The sequence below is a fragment of the Nomia melanderi genome, chromosome 3 (genome assembly GCF_051020985.1).
Source record: "Nomia melanderi isolate GNS246 chromosome 3, iyNomMela1, whole genome shotgun sequence".
Taxonomy (NCBI): Eukaryota; Metazoa; Arthropoda; class Insecta; order Hymenoptera; family Halictidae; genus Nomia; species Nomia melanderi.
Genome location: NC_135001.1, coordinates 13,655,825 through 13,676,950, shown reverse-complemented (window position 1 = coordinate 13,676,950; position 21,126 = coordinate 13,655,825). Strand labels below are relative to the sequence as shown.

At 35.8% G+C, this 21,126-nt stretch overlaps 2 protein-coding genes and 2 non-coding genes across 4 annotated transcripts in view; all 4 read right to left on the bottom strand.

The window, feature by feature from the left end:
• Window positions 1-767: 767 nt before the first annotated feature.
• LOC116432925 (uncharacterized) overlaps window positions 768-21,126 on the bottom strand; it is a 41,151-nt gene continuing 20,792 nt past the window's right edge. The window contains exons 3-9 of the mRNA XM_031990436.2: window positions 7,687-7,917; window positions 6,819-6,994; window positions 5,471-5,768; window positions 4,597-5,157; window positions 4,034-4,264; window positions 2,364-2,628; window positions 768-1,811 (exon numbers count right to left, since the gene is read on the bottom strand). Coding sequence (XP_031846296.2) covers window positions 1,717-1,811; window positions 2,364-2,628; window positions 4,034-4,264; window positions 4,597-5,157; window positions 5,471-5,768; window positions 6,819-6,994; window positions 7,687-7,917 — 1,857 coding nt within the window. The 3' untranslated portion in view covers window positions 768-1,716. The remainder of the gene's footprint in view (window positions 1,812-2,363; window positions 2,629-4,033; window positions 4,265-4,596; window positions 5,158-5,470; window positions 5,769-6,818; window positions 6,995-7,686; window positions 7,918-21,126) is intronic.
• On the bottom strand, window positions 3,127-3,208 carry TRNAL-AAG (transfer RNA leucine (anticodon AAG)). The gene has a single exon. It is a non-coding gene; the product is annotated as a tRNA-Leu (tRNA).
• On the bottom strand, window positions 3,332-3,413 carry TRNAL-AAG (transfer RNA leucine (anticodon AAG)). Its single transcript has one exon. It is a non-coding gene; the product is annotated as a tRNA-Leu (tRNA).
• LOC143174357 (uncharacterized) lies at window positions 7,969-12,860 on the bottom strand. Its single transcript, XM_076365788.1, has 2 exons — window positions 9,971-12,860; window positions 7,969-9,671 (listed from the first exon to the last, which is right to left on the bottom strand). Exon 1 carries the CDS (start codon window positions 12,228-12,230, stop codon window positions 11,841-11,843), a length of 390 nt encoding a protein of 129 aa, XP_076221903.1. The 5' UTR covers window positions 12,231-12,860; the 3' UTR covers window positions 7,969-9,671; window positions 9,971-11,840.

Below are 21,126 nucleotides of genomic sequence, written 5' to 3'. Positions count from 1 at the left end.
GAATACAAAGTCTATTTTATTTTAAACCTGCCAAGACCCTCAATAGCATAAACAAATTTTTGTTTGAATTTAATAGTATATTAATCCGTGAAAATCAATAACATTAGCGTTAACAAAGATGATCATTGAAATAAACGTAAAGATAAACATTAAACTTAATGATAACAAACAGTATTTATAGGTTTTTAAATATATTTATTATTTGGAAAGAGAAAAACGTAAAAAACTGTAGTTGCCTCTAACTCATTCGTGTGCCCTCGTTAATGATACAAAACTAGTTGCTTGTTTTAATTAACCTTCAACGCTGAAATACCCGAAATATATGATTACCTACGCATCATAAAAAATCAAAACCGTACTTATTTATGACATAAATTATTTCAAATTAAACAACATAATAACTTTTATTCATTTAAAATTGTTGGTTGCTGGATAATGTTACAGTGACATTATAATAATGTCAATTTTTCTTATTTAAATGTACAGAATGTTACATTTGAAAATACACTCCAATTAACTAATTTATTTTTTTTTTAATTTTCCAACTTAACAAATTCGTGATATTTTTCCTTCATGTTTATAGTGCACAAAATGTTTCCAATAAAATGTTTCAGAATAATAATCGTGTATTAATAGCATATACCTTATTGCGAGTTAAAAACACTATGTTTACATTTATATCGATCTCTACATTATAATTACATTAGCGATAATCATTACGAATCGAAGGGCTGAATGGAAAATAAAAAGAAAGCGTTCACGTAATATCTAGTCTAACCAATAATCTTGTCGCTTTATTAATCGTGAAAAAAATATATGTATACGTATGTAGTACATAGAAATACAGCATAATGAAATAGCTATACCATAAACAATTTAGAATAGTTTTAAAGAGTGTGACACAAACCGAGTATCTAAGTACATATAGTCAAAAGCTACCCGAATATACGTTGTGATCAAATTCGATTGAGCTCTACAATCGAATAATCAAAATTTATTTCCGTCCAAACAACAAAAATCTTTTACAATTTGTTCAATAAGACCTGACGAAAAATGTTCATATATAATAAAACATTCGAAGACTCTCTTGGCCACATTCATCTACAACGTATCGAATTTCTCATGTTTCGAATGAGTCTGTTGCCAATTATAATAAAAAAAGTTGTTTCGAAACAATCACAGATTTATTTCTGTCTCGCCCGTTTTCCCTTTATGTATGTAGCCATTATCACGCAAAGAAGAGGAAAATAACGAAAATTAATGCGCTTACTCCGATGCTGGTATGTTAGTTCAAAAAATATCACTGGTACGATAGAAAATTTTACGATATCACCGCAGCTACATAGTTTCTTTTCTTCTTTTTTTTATTGTTATCTTATCTCTTTTTTTTATACCAAAGTAGCACGATCAACCAAAACGAAACGCAGGCGTGGCCCCGTTGTATCGTTAGGATGATTACATGACGAAGTTAACGAAACACTTTTAATCTTTGCTACCCTCTAACCGAATCGGCTTTTCTTGTTCGATGTACAAGTTGCATTTGTTGCAATCGAAGCTCGTAAGAATGCGAAATTTGAAAGGAACGAGTGCAATGGTATCCCGTTTGATTGCGTGAACCCGTCGCGTGTACTCCAGGATGAACGTCTCTTCTTTTTATAACGTTATACTCGACCGGGTGCAACGGTCCACACCCGATCCGACGTGACGAACGTGGAATTAGCAAGCGCAGTCACAGGCGCAACGACGGACGCGTTTCTCGCGGCGGTGGGTGAACGCTTCCGGAATGGATCGCACTGAACGTGGTTGCACATCTATGGACAACAAAGAAACCGATTATAAATTGATATTTCAGATATAAATTAATTTTTTTAATTCATATTTTTGTACACTAAGTTTTAATATATTATTCTTCATTTCGTTACTAACCCCCCTTGTCATAGGGTAAATACGTATACAGTGTCAGTCTAGTGAGGAAGATTTTAAACGGGAGTTAACAGCATTATATAAATGCCACTCAATTGTTTTGAGTTCAAATTGAGTATCATTTTTCTGTTATCAATTGTCATGCTTTGAAGTAAATGTTAATGTAGATGAGCATAGAATTCTTGTTTGTTTCTAGTAAATTACTAATGATAAAATAATTCTAGTGAAGGAGACACTGCGTCCGAGCTTGAAAATTAAATTTTGCAGAAATGTGCATCAAGAAAACCAAATTTTATTGCAAAGTTGAAAGCGTAATCACAGCTGCAGCATAAAAATATGCGTTGGACAGTAAAATTAAATGGTACATGAAAAAAAATTGATTTGATTTTGATTGTTGTGTAATTGAATATTTATAGGTATACAATTTTAAGTATACTCACAGTGCGGGCGGCTTTCTTCTTCCGGTTCCTGTGGTTGCTGTTGCTGTTGCTGCTGCTGCTGTTGCTGCTGTTGCATTTGTTGATGCTGTTGTTGTTGTATCATCATATGAGTCTGTTGCTGTTCCTGTTGTCGTTGCTCTGATTCTTGCTCGGAACTCTGACCGTCAGTCACTTCAGCACGAGCTTCAACTGGTATTTCCAAAGATTCCACGGGTCTCAACGGAAGAGCAAATCTTGGAATGGCGAAAGAATTCGCGTCAACAACCTGTAAACAGAAAAAGGAGAAAATTAGATATACTGAAAGTTTTAAACTTCTAAAATTTCTTTACACGCAAGAAACTGAATTATGCATCGAAATCTTAAGTATTAAGAAAGAAGAAAATTACACATTAATCTCTAATTATTTTTATAATTGAATTATTCAATTGCAACTTTCGATTTTGGGTATCAAATCTCGAAGTCACCATTAAGATGGCATTCAATTACGGTGAATTAACTCTCGCAGTACCTTGCCTGGATCCGTTCAGACCCTGAGCTGATGACTGTCATTTCTTTTAAAATTTTTGCGTTGTTCAATACTTTAATTAACATATCATTCTTTAGCAATAAAAAGGGAGCGATAAAATAACAAGATACAAGTTTAATATGTTTGTGTAAGAAAAGTGGTGAACTATATGGTCACTAGAATCGTTTTCAGTGAGGGCTAATAATGCTACAACATTAATATAAGCTAAATGAAGATTTCATATAAAGAAAAAAAAACTGGCAGCGGTGGGATTCGAACCCACGCCTCCGAAGAGACTGGTGCCTTAAACCAGCGCCTTAGACCGCTCGGCCACGCTACCTGTTACTCTCCGGCTGATGGATTTCGAATCCCGAGGTTCTCGTTTGTTTCTATGCAATAATATTTATAATACACGATAAATTCAGTGATAACTTAACATATTAAAGTATTCATAAAAAAAAAGTGGCAGCGGTGGGATTCGAACCCACGCCTCCGAAGAGACTGGTGCCTTAAACCAGCGCCTTAGACCGCTCGGCCACGCTACCTGTTACCCTCCGGCTGATGAGATTTCGAATGCCGAGATTCTCATTTGTTTTTATACTATAATATTTATAATACACTATAAATTCAATGATAATTCAACAAATTAAAAAATTTATAAAATAAAATTTCACTGTGTACTGAAATAATACTACTATATAACTGTTAAATAGCAGCAATATTAGATTACGTTGTAAACATTTAACCCTTTGCACTCCATAGGCTCCTCTCAGTCGCCACTCGATTTGGCACAGAAAAGTTATGGAGTATAATATTTAATGTCATGTTTCGTGTGATGTTCATTAATATGTGAAATATTAAAAGAAAACAGCCTCTTTCTTCAATTTATGTACGATTTTTCGTGAAGCCAGTTTCAAGAAATGTTAATTATATTCCATCGGAAAGTGTTGGGTATTTTTGGTAGAAAACTCTTGGAGTGTACAGGGTTAAAGGCTACACAGTAAGCAATATTGCAGAAATATTGTGGTTATATATTGTGTTGAGATTTAAATATTAATTAAATGAGACTTTTATATATCGTTTAAATATAGTCCCATTTCAAGTCAATTTTCGATAATTGATTTCTTTTTTAACTGTATTTAGAAATATATTAATCGATGAATACCTGGTGGATTATATTACGAATTTCCGCTGGTACAGGGAAGTTCCTCTCCTCTTCGCTTTCGTCTTCTGATTCAGAGAAAGATTTACCTTCCTGTTGTTCGTTCGACCCATCTGGCCTCTGGCGACCTTCGATGTTTCCATGTTCCAATAGATTTCGCACCTCTATGGGAAGTGGAAGTCCCAAAGGAATGGGTTGTGCTCCTTCGGGGAACGGTTTGAATTCTTGAACGTTCTAAAATTATTATTATTAAAATAATTAAGATAGGTATTACATAAGATAGGCATTAAATTAAAGTAAAAGTGCATTTTAATTCAAGTAAACCTGGAAGAACTGTATTTACGACTAAAAGATCCTTGATACCAGAAACAAAGTAAAAGTCTCATAAACTCTTTTCTCTCCATTACATGATAGACTATGTTAAACTGAACGTGTAAAGTAGCTCGTTTAATCTACCATACATCCAAAATTTCAATCATATTCTCGAAACCCAAAGAACTACTTATCTACCAAAAACTGTGCTAACTCCCTAGGCATAGCAACTAGCACTAGGTCAATCCAATTACCTCGCGGCGAGCACCATCTGGCACCTGCGCAGGAACTGGTCTCGCTTCTCCAGTGATGTGCTGGATGATATTTTTGATCTCCAAAGGCACTTGCTGGATGATCCTACGGATTTCGAACGGAATTCCTTGGAACGGTGAACGTACTCGCTCAGGAATCTGAGGCTGCGGCTGTGGCTGAGGCTGAGGTTGTGGCTGAGGTGGCATTTGAGGTGGCATTTGAGGTGGCATTTGAGGTGGCATCTGAGGTGGCATCTGAGGTGGCATCTGAGGTGGCATCTGAGGCTGCATCTGCGGTTGCACCTGAGGTTGAACTTGGGGTGGTCGTTGCTCGGTCTGCGGGATCATCATGTGCGGGATAACCCTCTGTTCGTGAACTTGGGCTTCTGACTGTGGAACTGGAGGAGGCATCATGGCTGGACCTTGTTCTGGACCGTATACACCAGGATTCTGCTCAACTTGATGGAACATTATCTGAGGCTCCTGGGGCATCGGGGGTCGCATACCTCTCACAGGGTTCACTGGGTAGTGGCGGAGTTCGATGGGAATACGGCGCACTTCAATCTAAAGAAAATTGTATTTTAATCACAACGAATGTTGCTATCTTGTTATCAGGAAAGAAGTTCTATATAGTTATTATTCTGTTATTGTTTTGCATCATAATGCGTTTAATTTGTGGATAAGTGACTGAGCTTATTTGAAATTGCATACACCTCCATCTGAAGGAAATGTTATTAGAAGAAATCGTTATGGTCGTTGTTTGATTGGGTATTTCCAGAATTATTATTTATTCGCTATATTTTTATAATTCAGTATTTAGCAGTTTAATATATTGAGAATTTAAAAATCTTTCAAAATGTTATTACTGCCAACGTACTTGCGGTCCCAGCGGTTGATTTTGAGGTCCCATCATTGGTCCTTGCGGTCCCACTCGCGGTGGCCTCATTTCGGTATTTATTTGAGGAATTTGTCGCAGTTCAGGGGGAAGTATGCCGGGCGGGATGTGGTTCAACCCACGCGGATCGCTCAGAGGCAACTGTTGCATGTCAGGAACTTGATACTGAGTGTGCACTTGGTATTGGTGGTAGCCTGGGTTGACATCCTGAGACTGAAGAGGTACTTGGACAGTTCCCAGAGGGATGATGATCGGGGTAAGCATCTCTTGTTCTTGTTGTCTGAAAATAAATTTGACGATAAGGTAATAATAATAATAATAATAATAATTTAACTTAAAAATTAATTAAAAAATTTTGATTAGAAAGTTTTGAGGTATACCAGTTTAAAAATTGTTATTTAAGATATTTCCTAAATGGCAGGTATTTACTTAGGAAGCATAGGAATTGAAACGGAACTCATTTTGCGAGTTACTTCGAATTTTAGTGGTCTATATATGTAATTAGAATATACATTATATTATTATTTTTAATTCCACTTAATTATAATTATAAGCATACGTGTACTCTTGTAGGGAAAATTGTACGAGTTTGATGATTACACGTGAACGAGACAGGTATGCAAACCGTTACAGGAATCAAAGATCTATCTAACCGGAAAACCTTAACGCTCCACTGTAATTATTTGAACTATTACTCATCCAGATTTATGACCATTTGCAGGATGTTCTAAATATACCTAACTACGTCGAAATCTTTTATGGGATAATAACGCTTCTATTTTACAGTAACAAGGTCTAGAAATTATATGGTAATGTGATTTTGGAACGTGGAGTGGTTCAAGGACACCGGTCAGATGAACACATTCGAATAGGTCAGTGACCTAGCGACGTTACCGTTATTAACCGTTCGATCAGCGTATGGGCCATTCCACGCCTAATCGATCACTTTTGTACTCAATCTTTGGAATGTTGTTGAAACTGAACTATGCTATAGTCCAAGCGAAGATATAATCATTAATTTGATGATTTAAAAGTTATACAAAATCATACTTGCTATCTTCGACACTTCGAAACAGTGAATTAATTGTTTTTTTCATTTTCATTTCTCGTAAATAATAATAACTTGGCAACGTGACTATTATACAATTTTTTCTTAATTAATTAGAACAATACCTATAAACTCAAATGAACTTATGCGTTTTTAAGATGTCCGTTACAACAACTGTTTTTCGATAACACTATTCGTGGATAGAAAATAAAATAATACTAAAATAACAAAATAAATATTGATATTTGTTAATGATAATATATTTGTATACAGTGTACGTACTCTTGATGAGGATTTCCAGATTCGCAAAGGATAGCAACGCGTTCACCGCTCAGCCTTTGATAACGAGAATCAGTACCATTCTCTATCTTATTGTCATTAGCACCGTCCATTACTTGATCAGCTCTACGTCTTTCCACCACGCAAGAAACTCTGCTACGTGCCTCTTGGATCAAAGTCTGAAAAAATCGAAACATTACAATTCTTTAAATCGACATATGAGATCTCGACTTTACCAATTAATAAATCTCGTTAACTATCATCAATGTCCATTTATTTACCCACTCATTGATAAATTTTGTAGAAAGAAAATCAATAAAGTGAAAAGCAGTTTTATAAATGAAATAGTATCGAAATTTATTTATTTAACATTTCATATTTATATCGTCTAATATTTTAAAGCCCTCCTAATCGTACAATAATTAATATTTTTGCTTTGTTTTCTAAAACTATAATTAACCCTTTGACTACGGCAGACTTTGAGACGCATCAACCGTACCAATTCCGATAAGAATTCAGTCGCGACGTACACCGAGAACAGCGAAGCATTTCCTTAGGTGCGCATTTCTGAGGAAGTATATTCAAATAATCGAAACACTGAATTCCACTACATTAAAACAATATTATATATTTATTTGTGTTCTACTTTGAATTATTAGTGTATATACTAAAAGTTTAACATTGACATTAATGTTTTTTTCACGATATATCTAAGAATCTATTGAAGCAATATTTTTAAACGCCTATAGGTACCTACAGTGCCATGAGAACAATATTTTTAAGCGCCTACAGGCGCCTACAGTAGTCAAAGGGTTAGAGTAGATGACATAATTTAATTGATTATAGATCGTAAAGGTATCAATGAACTTACGCCTGCGATATCGTCGAAATTAAACTGCAGGGGCAGTTTAATGTGCATCGGAGGGAACTCGTCGTCATCGTAGTCATCTTCATCATCGTCATGGTCGCTGCTCTCGCTGTCCGACTTCGAATTATTTTCATCTTCTTTTTGGAGTTTAATATCCTTGGTATCTGGCTCAGGCTCCTTCGTTGGCGCCTGTTCAACTAAAGTCTGTTGTGCCTCCTTCGTCTCACTCGTGTCCTGCACAAATAACAATTCAAATTAACAATTATAAATATTCGTTATCCTTGATTTTGCTTCTTGAATGTGAACCATCAAAACTCTCAAATTAATCATAACAAACACGATGGCATGTTGAACAATGAGTACAATGAAAACTCGTTCACTGTTCTTATACCTTTATTCCAATAAATCGCATTAGAAAAAATAAAATAAGAACAAAACTTGTTTCTCTAACTGAAAGTTCACATTAAATTAAAACCTATTTAAAATAACTCAATAAATCAATATAAGTTAAATATCTAAAAAACTAAAGTTTCTAGGATTTTTTTCATAATGACAATGCAACCGATAAACGTATACATCACGTTTGCATTTATAGTTGAATCTTTTTTAATGCGGTGCACGTCTTATTGAAGGAGAAAGTTCCTCGATGGTAAAACGTTTGAATAGTGGTATAGTTCAACGTTGGTGCAGTGTGCATGGTTTATTTACAACTGCCGCTGGAAAGTCAAAAGGGAAATTAGGATCTCATTCCCGTTGAATTAATAACCCATGGAAGGGAGCATTACCGCCGTATCACCTCGCGGATCGCAGAATTTACGAGTGGCCAGCGAATCTTTCTGCACTTATGGCATTCTCAAATATATAAAATGCAAAGAAACTTTCACATTAACATATGTACGTTAAAAATATCTCCGTTTTATTCTTACCATAAGGAACCGTTTTAATGTCGAAACAAATTGTTCCTTCGTTCTCGATTTTACTCAATAATCTACGAATGCATAAATTGCGGAACAGGTCCATTTTCCTACGTAACAGCTTCGTAGGCAGGTAACACTGACTGTTCGTCGAGGTAAGGTAAAAACGAAAATTACTGGAAGCATTCACGCTTTAGAACAACAAAATATTATTATATTTCCTTGGAAGAGAAGAAGAATTAATGGGAAGCTTAGTATAGATTACATAGTAACAAAATGGCACAAACTTGAGACAAAACAGAATATACGGAAAAATGTTTGCAATTTGACCTGTTAATATAAAATATTTATTATTCATTATTTAAATAGAAGTTCATGTTCTTTTGTTATCTGCCATACAATAATTTCTCCCTGAATTTCACTATCACTTCAACTACTTACGTACAATAATACTTTATACTTCTAGAAGCATAAATATTCAGTACATTTCTCGTGAATACTAAAGCAGTACTATTTTAGTAGGTACCAAAGTAGCACTAAATTTCTAAAGTTGTGTCCAAGAATCACAGTACACTTGATTTGCCGACTTATTGCTCGCGTTTAAATGGTAAATTCAACGCGCCGTGAAAGAGCAAGAAACGGTAAGAGCGTGATAAAATAGTACAATTTTAGTGGGTAACAAAGTAGCATTAAATTTCTAGAGTTACATCTAAAAATCGGTGACTCGTTGCTCGCATTCGATTTCCATCGTTTCGTCGGTGGCTTATGGCGCGATAACGTAAAGAGAGTTCACTTTCACTCGCGACCCGATGTCGCGACCAGGAAGACGGGTTGCATCAACGGATGATTGCCGCGGCGATATCTCCTCCGTCGATTCGAGGCCTCGGGGAGCATCGTTCGGCCGCGTCTTCGGATTTATCGCCGTTTTCTCCTTAGAACTAGGAAGAGATCCTCCGATAGAACGGCGATTCAACTTCGGTACAGTTCGTGAACAACTCGTACGCTGCGATCATCGCACTCCTTTAAATCGCGTTTAAATCATTTGCACCATTGGCGTGTATATATGGTTTCAAACTAAAATGTTAATGAATAATGCAATCAATATTATTACATTATATATTAATAATATATTAATAATATTAATAACATATTCATTATATTAATAATATTAATGAATATTAATTTTTATTATATTATATATAGAAATATGTAATATTATCATTATTGTTGTTATTGTTACTGTCAATCACTACATTATTATAATTCTATACTTGCTTCTACGCTTTAATCACTCAAATAAGAAAAAGATTTTGTAGATAATGAAGTACTTATTATTCTGTCGTATAATATAAATGGCATAACTCCTTAATTACCGAATTTTCTCGGTGAACAGTCCTACTCACGAACATCAAATCCAGTACTAATCTCGTTCCCATTCGCTTATGAATATAAAATCGATGCCATTCAATTCTTAGTAACAGAAGCTTTTCGTTTCACAGACAAACTAAACCGTACTCCTGAATTTAAAGTAATTAACAATCTTCAATATAATTTTTCGTTTGCCTCGACGTAGTTCCGCAAAGAGTCATAATTTTCATATCATAATTTTCTTTGGTATACAGCTTACAATGCTCAAACTCCATGTACTACCTTTCAATTGCATGGCAATGTACAATCATTGAAACTATGTATAGCTCACGTTGCTGTTTATGTTTTGGCATTGATTTATAATTTGCTAGCGGCCTGAAAAATTCACTGTAGCACTGTAGGGTTAATTACCGATGATAATAAACAATAATGATCAAGCTAGGCGACACGCTCCACTTAACGACACCTGCGAAACGACAACCACAACGCGACGCTCGATGTTCATCAGGTGGCCTTGTTGCCAATATTCACAGCGAAATCTACATGTCACAGTATACTTTGACAGCCAGGTTTCTGCAATAACAGATTTACACTCAGGAAGGTCCCCTTGCCTCTGTGCACTTTTAGTTTGGTAGCCGATGAAGCTAACGTAAGAGGCGTATAGTATATACAGTTTGTACACGAGTCGCTCAGAAACTAAAGCAGTTGAGTGCATTTTTTTATATTTTCTGTTATTTGTAAATTTTAATGGAATGTGATTTGTACGAAGCTTCAGGCGATGATTTTGAATTCCTAAGAAACATTCGAAATAAAATATGTTTCCATCGGATTATATGTTATTCTTAGTGTTTACTTTACTTTTCACATTAAAGAATTTGTTCGTGTTAACGATATTTTTTTGGCCTTGACTAGAAAGAGAGCAGCATTGAAGATGTAGGAGAGCTGCATGCGGCTCGCGGAGCCGCAGTTTGGCCAAATATGCTATATACAGTTGGCCACGTCTACATTTATCCAGCTCCATCAAGCTAAAAGTGCTCAAGGGCGAGGGGACTCGGTCGCACGCTCCCCCTCGGTCCTTCCAGGAAACAGAACTCCGGTCCCTGTGTTACCGTGATTTCGTAAACATGAGAAGCCAGCGAAACGAAATCCGACAATAATGTTCGTTATATCTCACTACGTTGCATTCTATCCTGTCTGCTTTCTTCGTCACGCGACTCGGCCAATAACACCAACTGTTGTTCTATAGCTACTGACGCGACATCCTGAATGGAAGAGTCCCCTTGCTCCTGTGCACTTTTAGTTCAATGGAGCCCGGCAGGGACGTGATGGGCCAACTGTACTTATAAACTTTCATAACGTAACATTTAATTTTATAAACAATTTTTCAAAACATTAGCACGCCAAGACTAGATTTTCTCTAAAGGAGAGCGTAGTAACATTTTGGAAAGCATTGCTCTAAAAACTTATAACATTCTTGTGTTTTTTTCTTTCGTTGTTTAATATCGCATCGACTTCTCGGTCATTAGCGACATGCTTATCTAGTTGTTAGATTTCCTCCCACAGACCCATTGTTTTGAAAAATTCTATCAGCTTGTTTCTGTTGTTTCGAGTTATTCCGATTTGAAGATTTGCTATATTTGGTTTGGTACTTTGACCTTGCTGCGGTGAGTTTCCATTTCCGTACATTCTATCAACAAATGTTTTATTGTTAGTCATTTGTTGCATGTATCACACTAGACTAGGTTTTTTGAATATTAGATGTTAGTGTGTTGACCTAGTGTGTCCAATTACTGTTCCATGTCATTTTCTCTGGTCTTGTCTCTTTTCTGGGAGTTTCTATGAGTGTAGGTTTACTTCTTGGTTTAAGTAGTGTATTCAGTCAGAGTTTTCTATGGTCCATTTATTTTCCCATTTCTCGTATGTTATTCTTTCGGTCTGTTTCTTTATGTCTTTAACTGGAACTTTTATGTCTCTATTTATCTGTATCATGGTGGCCTCGTTTGCTGCTTTGTCTGTTATATCGTTTCCATTGATTCCGTGGTGTGCTAGAACCCAGGCGAAGGTTACCTTATAGTTGTCGTTATATAATTCTGTAGTCAGTTGAATAATGTTAGTGATAATCTCATTTTCCATGGTCATTTTCTGGATTGATAAGATTACCCTCATCGAGTCAGTAAACATTATGCTATTGGTTGTTTGTTGGTTTTTTATTGTTTTTAAAGCTTGTACAATTACTATTGCTTCTGCATTAGATATACCGGTCATGTGGTTGATATTTATTTTTTGTATCGTTTAGCGTTACCTATCTTGTTGCTTGTTTTGGAAGTGTCTGTATAAATCTTATATGTTTCTCCGTAGTTATGGATTAAGTCTTCAAATTTTGTTTTATTACTGCTAGGCTTGGAGCCTCTTTTATTGTTTTTGCGGTCTATCATGTTTATATTGATGTTTTTCTCCACTATTTGTTGAACGCATACTTTCATAAAGCAAACGCATTGAAAGCAACGAAAGAGAATCCTTAAACTGGTAGCAAATGGTGCATTTACCTCCGACCAATTCGATTTCGCGTTAAAGCAACGATCCGCGGTTAGGCTACCCGATTGGATGATCTTTGGCCGAGCCAGTAAACAAGGAAGAAATGCGGAACGCATTATTTGGTAAACGTCGGTAGGAAGGAAGTTCCAAGTGGCTCGGCACTTTCAAGAATCCAGCAAGCCGCGATCGGTCAGCAGGAAACCAATAACGTGCAAGAAACGTTCATTGCATCAGGTTCTGGGTGAGCACAAACGATCCTAGCGTTTCCGTCTGCTGGTTACCGCCGAGGAAACTTACTTCATACAAAGTGACAACTTTCTACTGGGAATATCGGTGAACGTAAGGAAAGGTGGAACGGCTCGGTCTACCAGCTTCTGGTTTTCGCAATTCTAGACTGGCCGTCGCAAACTTCGATCTTTCCGCCAACGTTCATCACAAGAACCTTCAAATGGTAATTTCAGTTCTTCTTTGAAACTTTGTTCCTTGATCTATAACTACCGAGGTGGAAAAATGGTACACTTCAACCTGTTGGTCCGTGAAATGAATATACATTTCAAGATGTAAAAGTATCGTTTTGAAGAAATGGAAGACGATTTATTCCCGACTTTTATTTATGTATTTCTTTGCAAATAAAAGTAGAAAACGAGTTAATAATATTTATTCTAATCAAGATTGCTTATTATCTTTGGAATTATGTTGTTGGTCACTAATTAAGGATTAAGAATCTTTACAAAGGAATTACGATTGGTGGAGGTTGTTTGGACAACTGGCGTTCAAATAAAAAGAATCATTCTCTTTTATCAAAATATTCAACTGACAATTGACAATTCGCAGGTTTGGTGTAAAATATTCATTTTTTTCTACTTTAAAGCACCTTTTAATGAAACCTGATAGAATATGTCATCATCAGTATTTAGTATATTCTTAGTATTAAGTTCCGAATATTCTTCCATTTTGCAATGATCCCAAAGAAACAGTTTTGAAAGTCAAATATTTTGTACCATCAGAGTTATAGATTGCTTTTACATGATTAACAATAAGTAATAATATTCGCGCCTCTAAAGAATCGGGTGATCTTCGTATTAAAAAGCTGAATGATCCATTTTATATCGAAAAAGACCGTCGCAGTGTTAAGCTGTTGACTTGGCGCTTATAAAACAAAATGTACATTAACAGAGAAAAGCGCGCAGGATAGGTTCGATTAATATGATTATTAAATCGCGTTCCACTACGCATCATCGATTATTTTCGCCAGTTCTTAATACACGTTGCGCATCGAAACGATCGTAAAATCCTATCATAAATTCTGTAAACCGTGTCGCTGTTCACTTTGCTAAAAAAACGTGTTGGTGCTAACACGCGCGTATCCACATTTAAATTACGAGAAAGTTTTACTTACACATTTAAGGGCAAAACTTGGCTCATTTAGTATTCCAACTGAAAATTACACATAACGAAGAAAGAACGTAGATTAGATGCAGTGGATATGGGTTAAACCCCTCATTCAGGTGAATTCGTTTATTACCGGTAACGTCTGACTTGAATTTTATAGATTGCCTTCGTAACTAGTAATCAAACCGCGGAGGTTCGTACAAATTCAGATTATAGACGTTAAGATAAATTAAATTCTCTTCTTCAGTAGTTTCAGTAAATTAGAAGCATATGCAAAGTCGTATTAAACTTGATTAAATATTATCTATATGATCGATCCTCTAATAAAAAGCATTCTTTTTATTGCTGCGTACGTAAGTATCTGTTTGAAACTGATCGTACGATTCCGAGCATTCGCGTGTGCCTTGGAGAAATGTATTTATTACAAGTTTTAGCTCATTTTTATTAGAATTGTTAAAATGTTGCTTGTAAATTCTATTGTAGTTAAGATTAACATTTGGAGACAATGTATTGTAATAAATTTGAAGTTCAAAAATGATGTTTTTCACTCTCGATAATAAGAGAACAAGAAACTTGAAAATTGAAAATTGAAACTTGAAACCAGAAACTTGAAATTTAAAATTTAAAATTTAAAATTTAAAATTTTTACTGTTCCGATAGACCTAGCTTTAAAAGCAAAGTAAGGCTTCGATGTTGATAGATAAAGACAGTATCGTGACAGAGCCGAGTACTTTCCATTCGGGAAATTGGCTGTAGAAACGCTTCTGCGGTGGTTCAGCGACAACCTGTGTAATCGGCAAGCTAGAACGAGATAGAGTTAGTGAAACTTCTGAACCCTCGAAAGTGCAGGTAGCTGCAATTCCTGTCGTTTCCATCGCCAGCGATGTTTCTTTATTGAAAAGCGTTCGTGACGCACGTAAGGAAAGAGTAAAACTCTATGCAAGCGGACGTCGCGGTGGGAAATTTCCTTAAATTTTCTATTCGGGATTACAACGTAAGAACAGACAATGGGACGCAATGGTTACATGACGAACGTTAATCTTGCGGTATCGAATAATGATATATTAATACACTTACAGTCAGAAATATTGCTTGACAAATGACAAAATAAACAAGGAAAGTTCTTTAGAAAATGACTGAAACTTTCAACGATGTTAATTTACAATGATATTTAGAACCACAAGCATCCTGTATATTAAATATATTAAACATTAAATCACAGTTATTAATTAAAAATAATATATTATACATTAACACATAAATATTATATTGAAAATTATTATACACCATTCTAACGAAACATCAAGATAAAACATGGACAAACCGACAAATATTAACCATTGCTTTATGATTTATTTCTTAACTATGACCGACAGAAGTACTTTATCGTTAATAATTTCTTAAGGAAACAGACAATTTTAATGCTTATTCTATATCAATGTTTACTCCGAAGTTTAAGAATGAGAATAGAGAAGTAACATTTCATTAATATTTGACAAAACTAAATGACACTCTTCCTCAAATTCAGTTTGAAATTTCCATCACGAATCTGACACGGTACTGTAGGTCAAGGGGTTAACAGCATAAAACCTTCGAGTGCAAAGGGTCAACTATTTCCTACAGTCGAGTCGTTGCACAGAAAACATACTGGATTGTCAAGGGTTAATCCCATTGGAATACCGGACGGAGCGGATTCGCATTCTCTGGTTGCGTACTTTCGATGCGATTTAACGAAAGAACAGGAAGGCTTGAAAGAGGGGGGATTGAAATCGACGGCCTTTTGCATGGCACGCAGCGTACGAACGAAGAAATCGGCATTGCAATTTGCCGCGGAGGCGAGCGAGCGAGCGCGCTCGTTCCCTAGAGGCTTTCTTTAGAAATCTGGCCAACCCCTTCTGCCGGATGCCTATCAATTAGCGGGCCATTATGACAGGTAATCATCGTCTTTAGGCGACGCGCACACCGTCTGTCTTCCATTACGCCGGTTCACCACGACGTGGAACCGCGATGGCGCTCGAAAGATGGAAATCGGCGACACACTTTTGCCCCGCTGCGTGCGCGCCAGGCGGTTTTTAATTCGACCAACTGGTTCTACGTTATTCGTTAGCTTTTCTTTTCTATCGACATTGAAAGCAGGAACTTTTGATTACAGGCATGCTTCCGGAAAGAACGAGAAATTGGTGGATTATCATCGAAACTGGAACGAGCTACAGTTCTCTCCGCGGCGAAAGTAGAACGAGAATGTAGGAGGAAGATTTTTAGAACTTAATCGGCTTGCGCAATTATTTTGTTTATCGAATTGTGTTGTGGATTGTGAATAGATATGTTTGTTATACGCGAGGCGAATGAATTGTAATGATTATTATGGTCTGTCCTGTTTTTAGTCATTGGAAGAAGTTAAAAGTTCGTTTATTAACCTCTTGCACAAAAACGTGCCACGCATGTAGATGTTTTTGTTCTAAAATTGCCAGTCACGCCTTATACGTATCGATAGTCTTGCTGCATTGCATATACTAAATTGTTTTGAAATGTGTCATCTTATAAAGAATTATTAATAAACAAAATTAGTGTACATATTCGGCGTAAACAAGTGACAACAAAATTCTTCGCAGAAGACTTTGCCAAATCTTTGAATTCAGTTGCAGCGCAAGAGTTTAAACGTGTCATTTATTGTGTATGAAAGTTTGGAGCAACTAAAAACTCAATGTTATTTTCCCGTATTTACCCATGCTTCTAAATGAATGAATTTAGTAAATAAATGATAATTATTTAATTTATCTCTCTTAGTATAATAATCTCGGACAACTCTAAGTTAACGTTAATTAGCTATAATGTTATCGACTCATCAATTAGTCTCATCAATTAATATTCACGGAAACGTTCCAGCATCCTATCATGACCATCCGACTTGAAGTTTAATCATCATTCGAATAAAACGAGCGAAGTTTCGACAAAACAGATCCGCGCGAGAAGCCAACCATTCAATTCTCGTTTCTAATTACTTAAATCATTACAGAAACCGCACGTCCCGCATCCAACGATAATTACAAACGCAGAGGTAGGCGGAATTCGAGATCCGACGACGTTAAGGAAAAGTGAAATTTAGAAGATTCCCGTGAGAACGATGGAATTTTCTAATCCGCGCGCGGGTGCATCGCCATCGGCGCGCGCTCGCTGCGGGAATGATCGTTGATAATTGATAAGGGGCAGTTTCCATTGGCAACGACGAGACGCGCGCGGCCTGTGAAACGGCGAGCTGCGAGAGCAACCGGCAACAATACAGTTAGCCCGCGGAGAGAAAATCTTTTCAGAGAACGTTCACCTTGCTGCTGGTGCGTGCAACGGGCAACCCACTTTCCGTTGTGGTGCCTACCTTTCCATCGAGAGTCGCAAAAATGCAGCGACAGCATCTTTAGGAAGCTTTCATATTGTCTAAAGGTGCAGATACACTAGTGAGAAACTTGAAACACTTCGTTTCTTATATTGACTTGCACAAGTATTTACATTATTATTTTAGTTTTATTTATGTAATTAAGAAAATAGAATTACGATGGATTTCGATGGTACTTTTAGTTGAGAGTTGCAAGAATGCAGCAGCAGCTTCTTCAGGTAGCTTTCATATGGGCTAAAGGTGTAGAGGTACTAACAAGAAATTTGAAACATTTGTTTTCTAATAATGACCCGCAGAAGTGTTTAATACAAATTAGAGTAACGTTTATTAATGCGAATATTTTCTTCTATTTAACAGATTTATAGTTGCTACATAAATAAATGAACTTGCGCAATGGAATTTCGTGTTTATTATTTCTTTTTATAAAATGATACACTTAACAAGTGCAATTCTATATTTAACATTCATTATTCTATATTTAATATTCTATATTTAATTCTACCTTTAATTCATCGAAGTTTTGTTTTTGTCACGAGCTGTTGCTTTCGAATATACCGATCAATGTCGATGCCAACCAAACGTAACACCAATGAATCGTTCCCAGTCAAGACAGTGTTGTTAAAACCCGCATTCAATGTAATCTTACCACTAATTACAGTGCCACGCAAATTTACATTGCTATGAACAAGCCTCAAGTAACTAAGATCAAATGAATTTCAGCGTTCCTCGCGAGCGATTTTAGTAAATTAAACACAAAATTAAACGTTTTATGACCTCACCGTTAAAATTCTTATTTTACGATTTTCCAATAGATTTTTATGAACTATAAATACATAACATTCCGCTATCTAATTATTGTTCGTGCTTGATTTCGGCATCGATTGGATTTACCCCGGCAGGGACGCTGAACAACAGGATCGAATAGGCAGAGGAAGTAATATATCTTTTTCGGCGAAGCTCCCTTATACAGGGTGAGTCGTTTAATCGCGCTATCAAAATTGATTTGTCGAGTAAAAAAATGTTCGATGCAAAAATTGTTTAGCATCAGGGGCTGCAATTAGGCTTGACGAAAATACGATTAGTATGATCGATAAAACAACTTTCGTTTGTATTGTGAATTCTCAGCAATCGATCGACTAATTTGAAGACACATATTAACCTTAAACGGTCGACAATTTTCTATCAACTCTTTGTGGACGAGATCGTCTTAACACTATTTCCACCGAAGGTGTCAAAAGACACCTTCTGTAATTTTAACTTAAAATTGTCCTGCAAGTTCAGTTGTACATTCTGAATTGATTTTACGACTTTTCCAATAAGGATTATAAAATTAACTATAGAAAATGTCCAAAATTTAATTGAGGAAATATGATTAAACTGAGAAAATGATTTTAAGTTGAAATTTCAAAAGGTGTTTCTTAACACCTTCTGTAGAGTGTTAAACTTTAAACATTTCTTTTCATAAAAAAAACAGAATTTTGCGTGTCAGTCTCTCGTTAGTTGAATAATGAAATTATTCATTTGCAGTTTAGATTTTAGATATCGAAGTTCAAAATCGTCGAATACTTGCCAAAAAACCGAAATTCGTCCTTTCAACGGACAGTATTGCCTCAAATGCTAAATCAAGTTGTTTCTCTAAAAATCATCGCGGACTATCTATTGAATCTATTTGTATCGTGGAAGTGAAATACACGTGAATTATACTGTCAAAACTTTATTCGAATCGGCTTTTTCGAATACATCTCGTTATCTTCTCAAGAGTTTGAAGTACTTGTTTTACATGATAAATGGTCTACAAGTAAATTCAGGTGGCACAGTTGGATGACTCACCTTGTATACTTACTGCTAGCCAAAAAAAGAAGAAACGCTGGGCACGCATCGATAAAAATAACAACGATCAGGAATGGAATAATTAAAACCCGGGCAATCAGTGAGACGTGCTATCGTAAAATCTTCGATCGTCGCCGGCGCAAGAATAAGCAAACACGGGATAATTTTCTTTCGCCCGTCCGTTACGCAAAAATTAGTTCCAATCGAATGACCCGCGTACAGCGGAACGTTTCATAATGCGTTCCTCGCGAGCAACAGGAACAAAACGTTACGTCGAATCGGTTTGCTGAAGATTCTTTCGCCGTGAATTATCGTGGAAGTTGAATCAACGGACGAATTGAAAATGCGCAAATTACAGTGGACGTTCGAGTTTCTAAAAGTTCCTTTTTTAAAGAATTTTTTTTTAAATCGTTTCGATGGAGGATCGTTTGTTTGAATATGCATGAGACTTTAACAAAGAAAGAACGTATATGGCTACACTTTTTCTGAGTCGTTTCAGTTTAATTTTTTGTTTACAATAAAATTGGCATGAACAATCAAAATTGTGAATTTGAATTTCCGAACGGTTGAAAATTATTGAGAAAATAATACTAATATTAATTACGGAAATTTGAAAATTATATCATTCCCATTTGCGATCATCACTAATTATCGATCAAACTTCTACATTGAAAATTCTATTATACAGATTGTAATGTAAACGAACTTTCTTTCGCCTGGTGACAAGAATAACACGAATGTGCGATTAATGTTCAGTAATACACGTGTTATCTTGTACTTTATAAATTCGCGCGTGCTCGAAGCAAATAAAGATTCGCAGTCTGCTAGTGACAAACCAAGAAAATAATACATTTAAAGTTAACATTTGAATATTTAATTAAACGATAAGTAGCGTGGATGCGTACAGCGCCTGCAAAACGGCGATTTCTGAATGTTCTGATTTTCTGTTTTTACGTCTGAAACCTGAAACGGAGGAAGCAAACGAAGGAAAGTCGCGTCCACGCAACCGGACACCTTGAAAGTAGGTAGGAATATGAATAAACCGCGTGTGGCGGTGACTCCTTCGTCCTGGGGACTTCAATTCCTCGTCAGAATTGCGACACCGTGAAACGCCGATTAATGTCAAGGAGATGAGAACCGTAAAAAGAAGTTCGTCCTTCCCGAGACGCAAGACAGAGACAAACTAGGTAAACGACTGACGAACCAAGCAGTTAAGAGCTTGGATTCCACGAAACAATTAGTCGATAGATCTCGATCTTAACACTGAAACTACCGAGCAAACAAATCTCCTAATATGTATTTTCTTGCACAAATGACAAAAAAGCATTGATTCAGAGTTTGATTGATTTATACTTTAGAAATGCATATTAGTGAACTGATTGACGAACAAAATTTGTAAGAAAAACCACTGTGCCCTTTCGAAAATGGCAAACATAGATATCCAAGATGTATTATCTTTAGACCTACAGATAATTTCAATATCAAATAAAATTTTGAATAAGATTAAGAAATTAAATTAAATAAATAAATTCTAATCAAAAACAAAAGATGTAATAGTTGATCTAATTTATTTTTAGATCAAAGACTTGTCGAAAATATTTCTTTGTGATTTCACTAGGATTTTTCATTTTTATTGTGAATCATGTGAAGGGTTGGATAAAATTCGTATATCAAATTAGGGACTATAATAATAAATTCAAATTTTAAAAAATATAATTAGGAAAATAGAAGTGCCATGAAGAGATCTTTTTATATTGAACACTATAAAAAACACTATGCTTTGGGTATTTTATACATTTTTTCGAATTGCAGGCATTCAATTTGGCACTTTTAAATTTTTCATAAGTGCATGAAGATTCAGAGTGTAATAAGAAGTATCGCAGAATTTTTTCGAATTTTTATTGAACTCAGGACACTGAAAAATCAAGCCAGACTATAAAAGATGTATATTGCCGGCGGAGGGTTAATGTTCCGTGCATAAAAATTCGTTGTACCGGAACGTGACCAATTAAA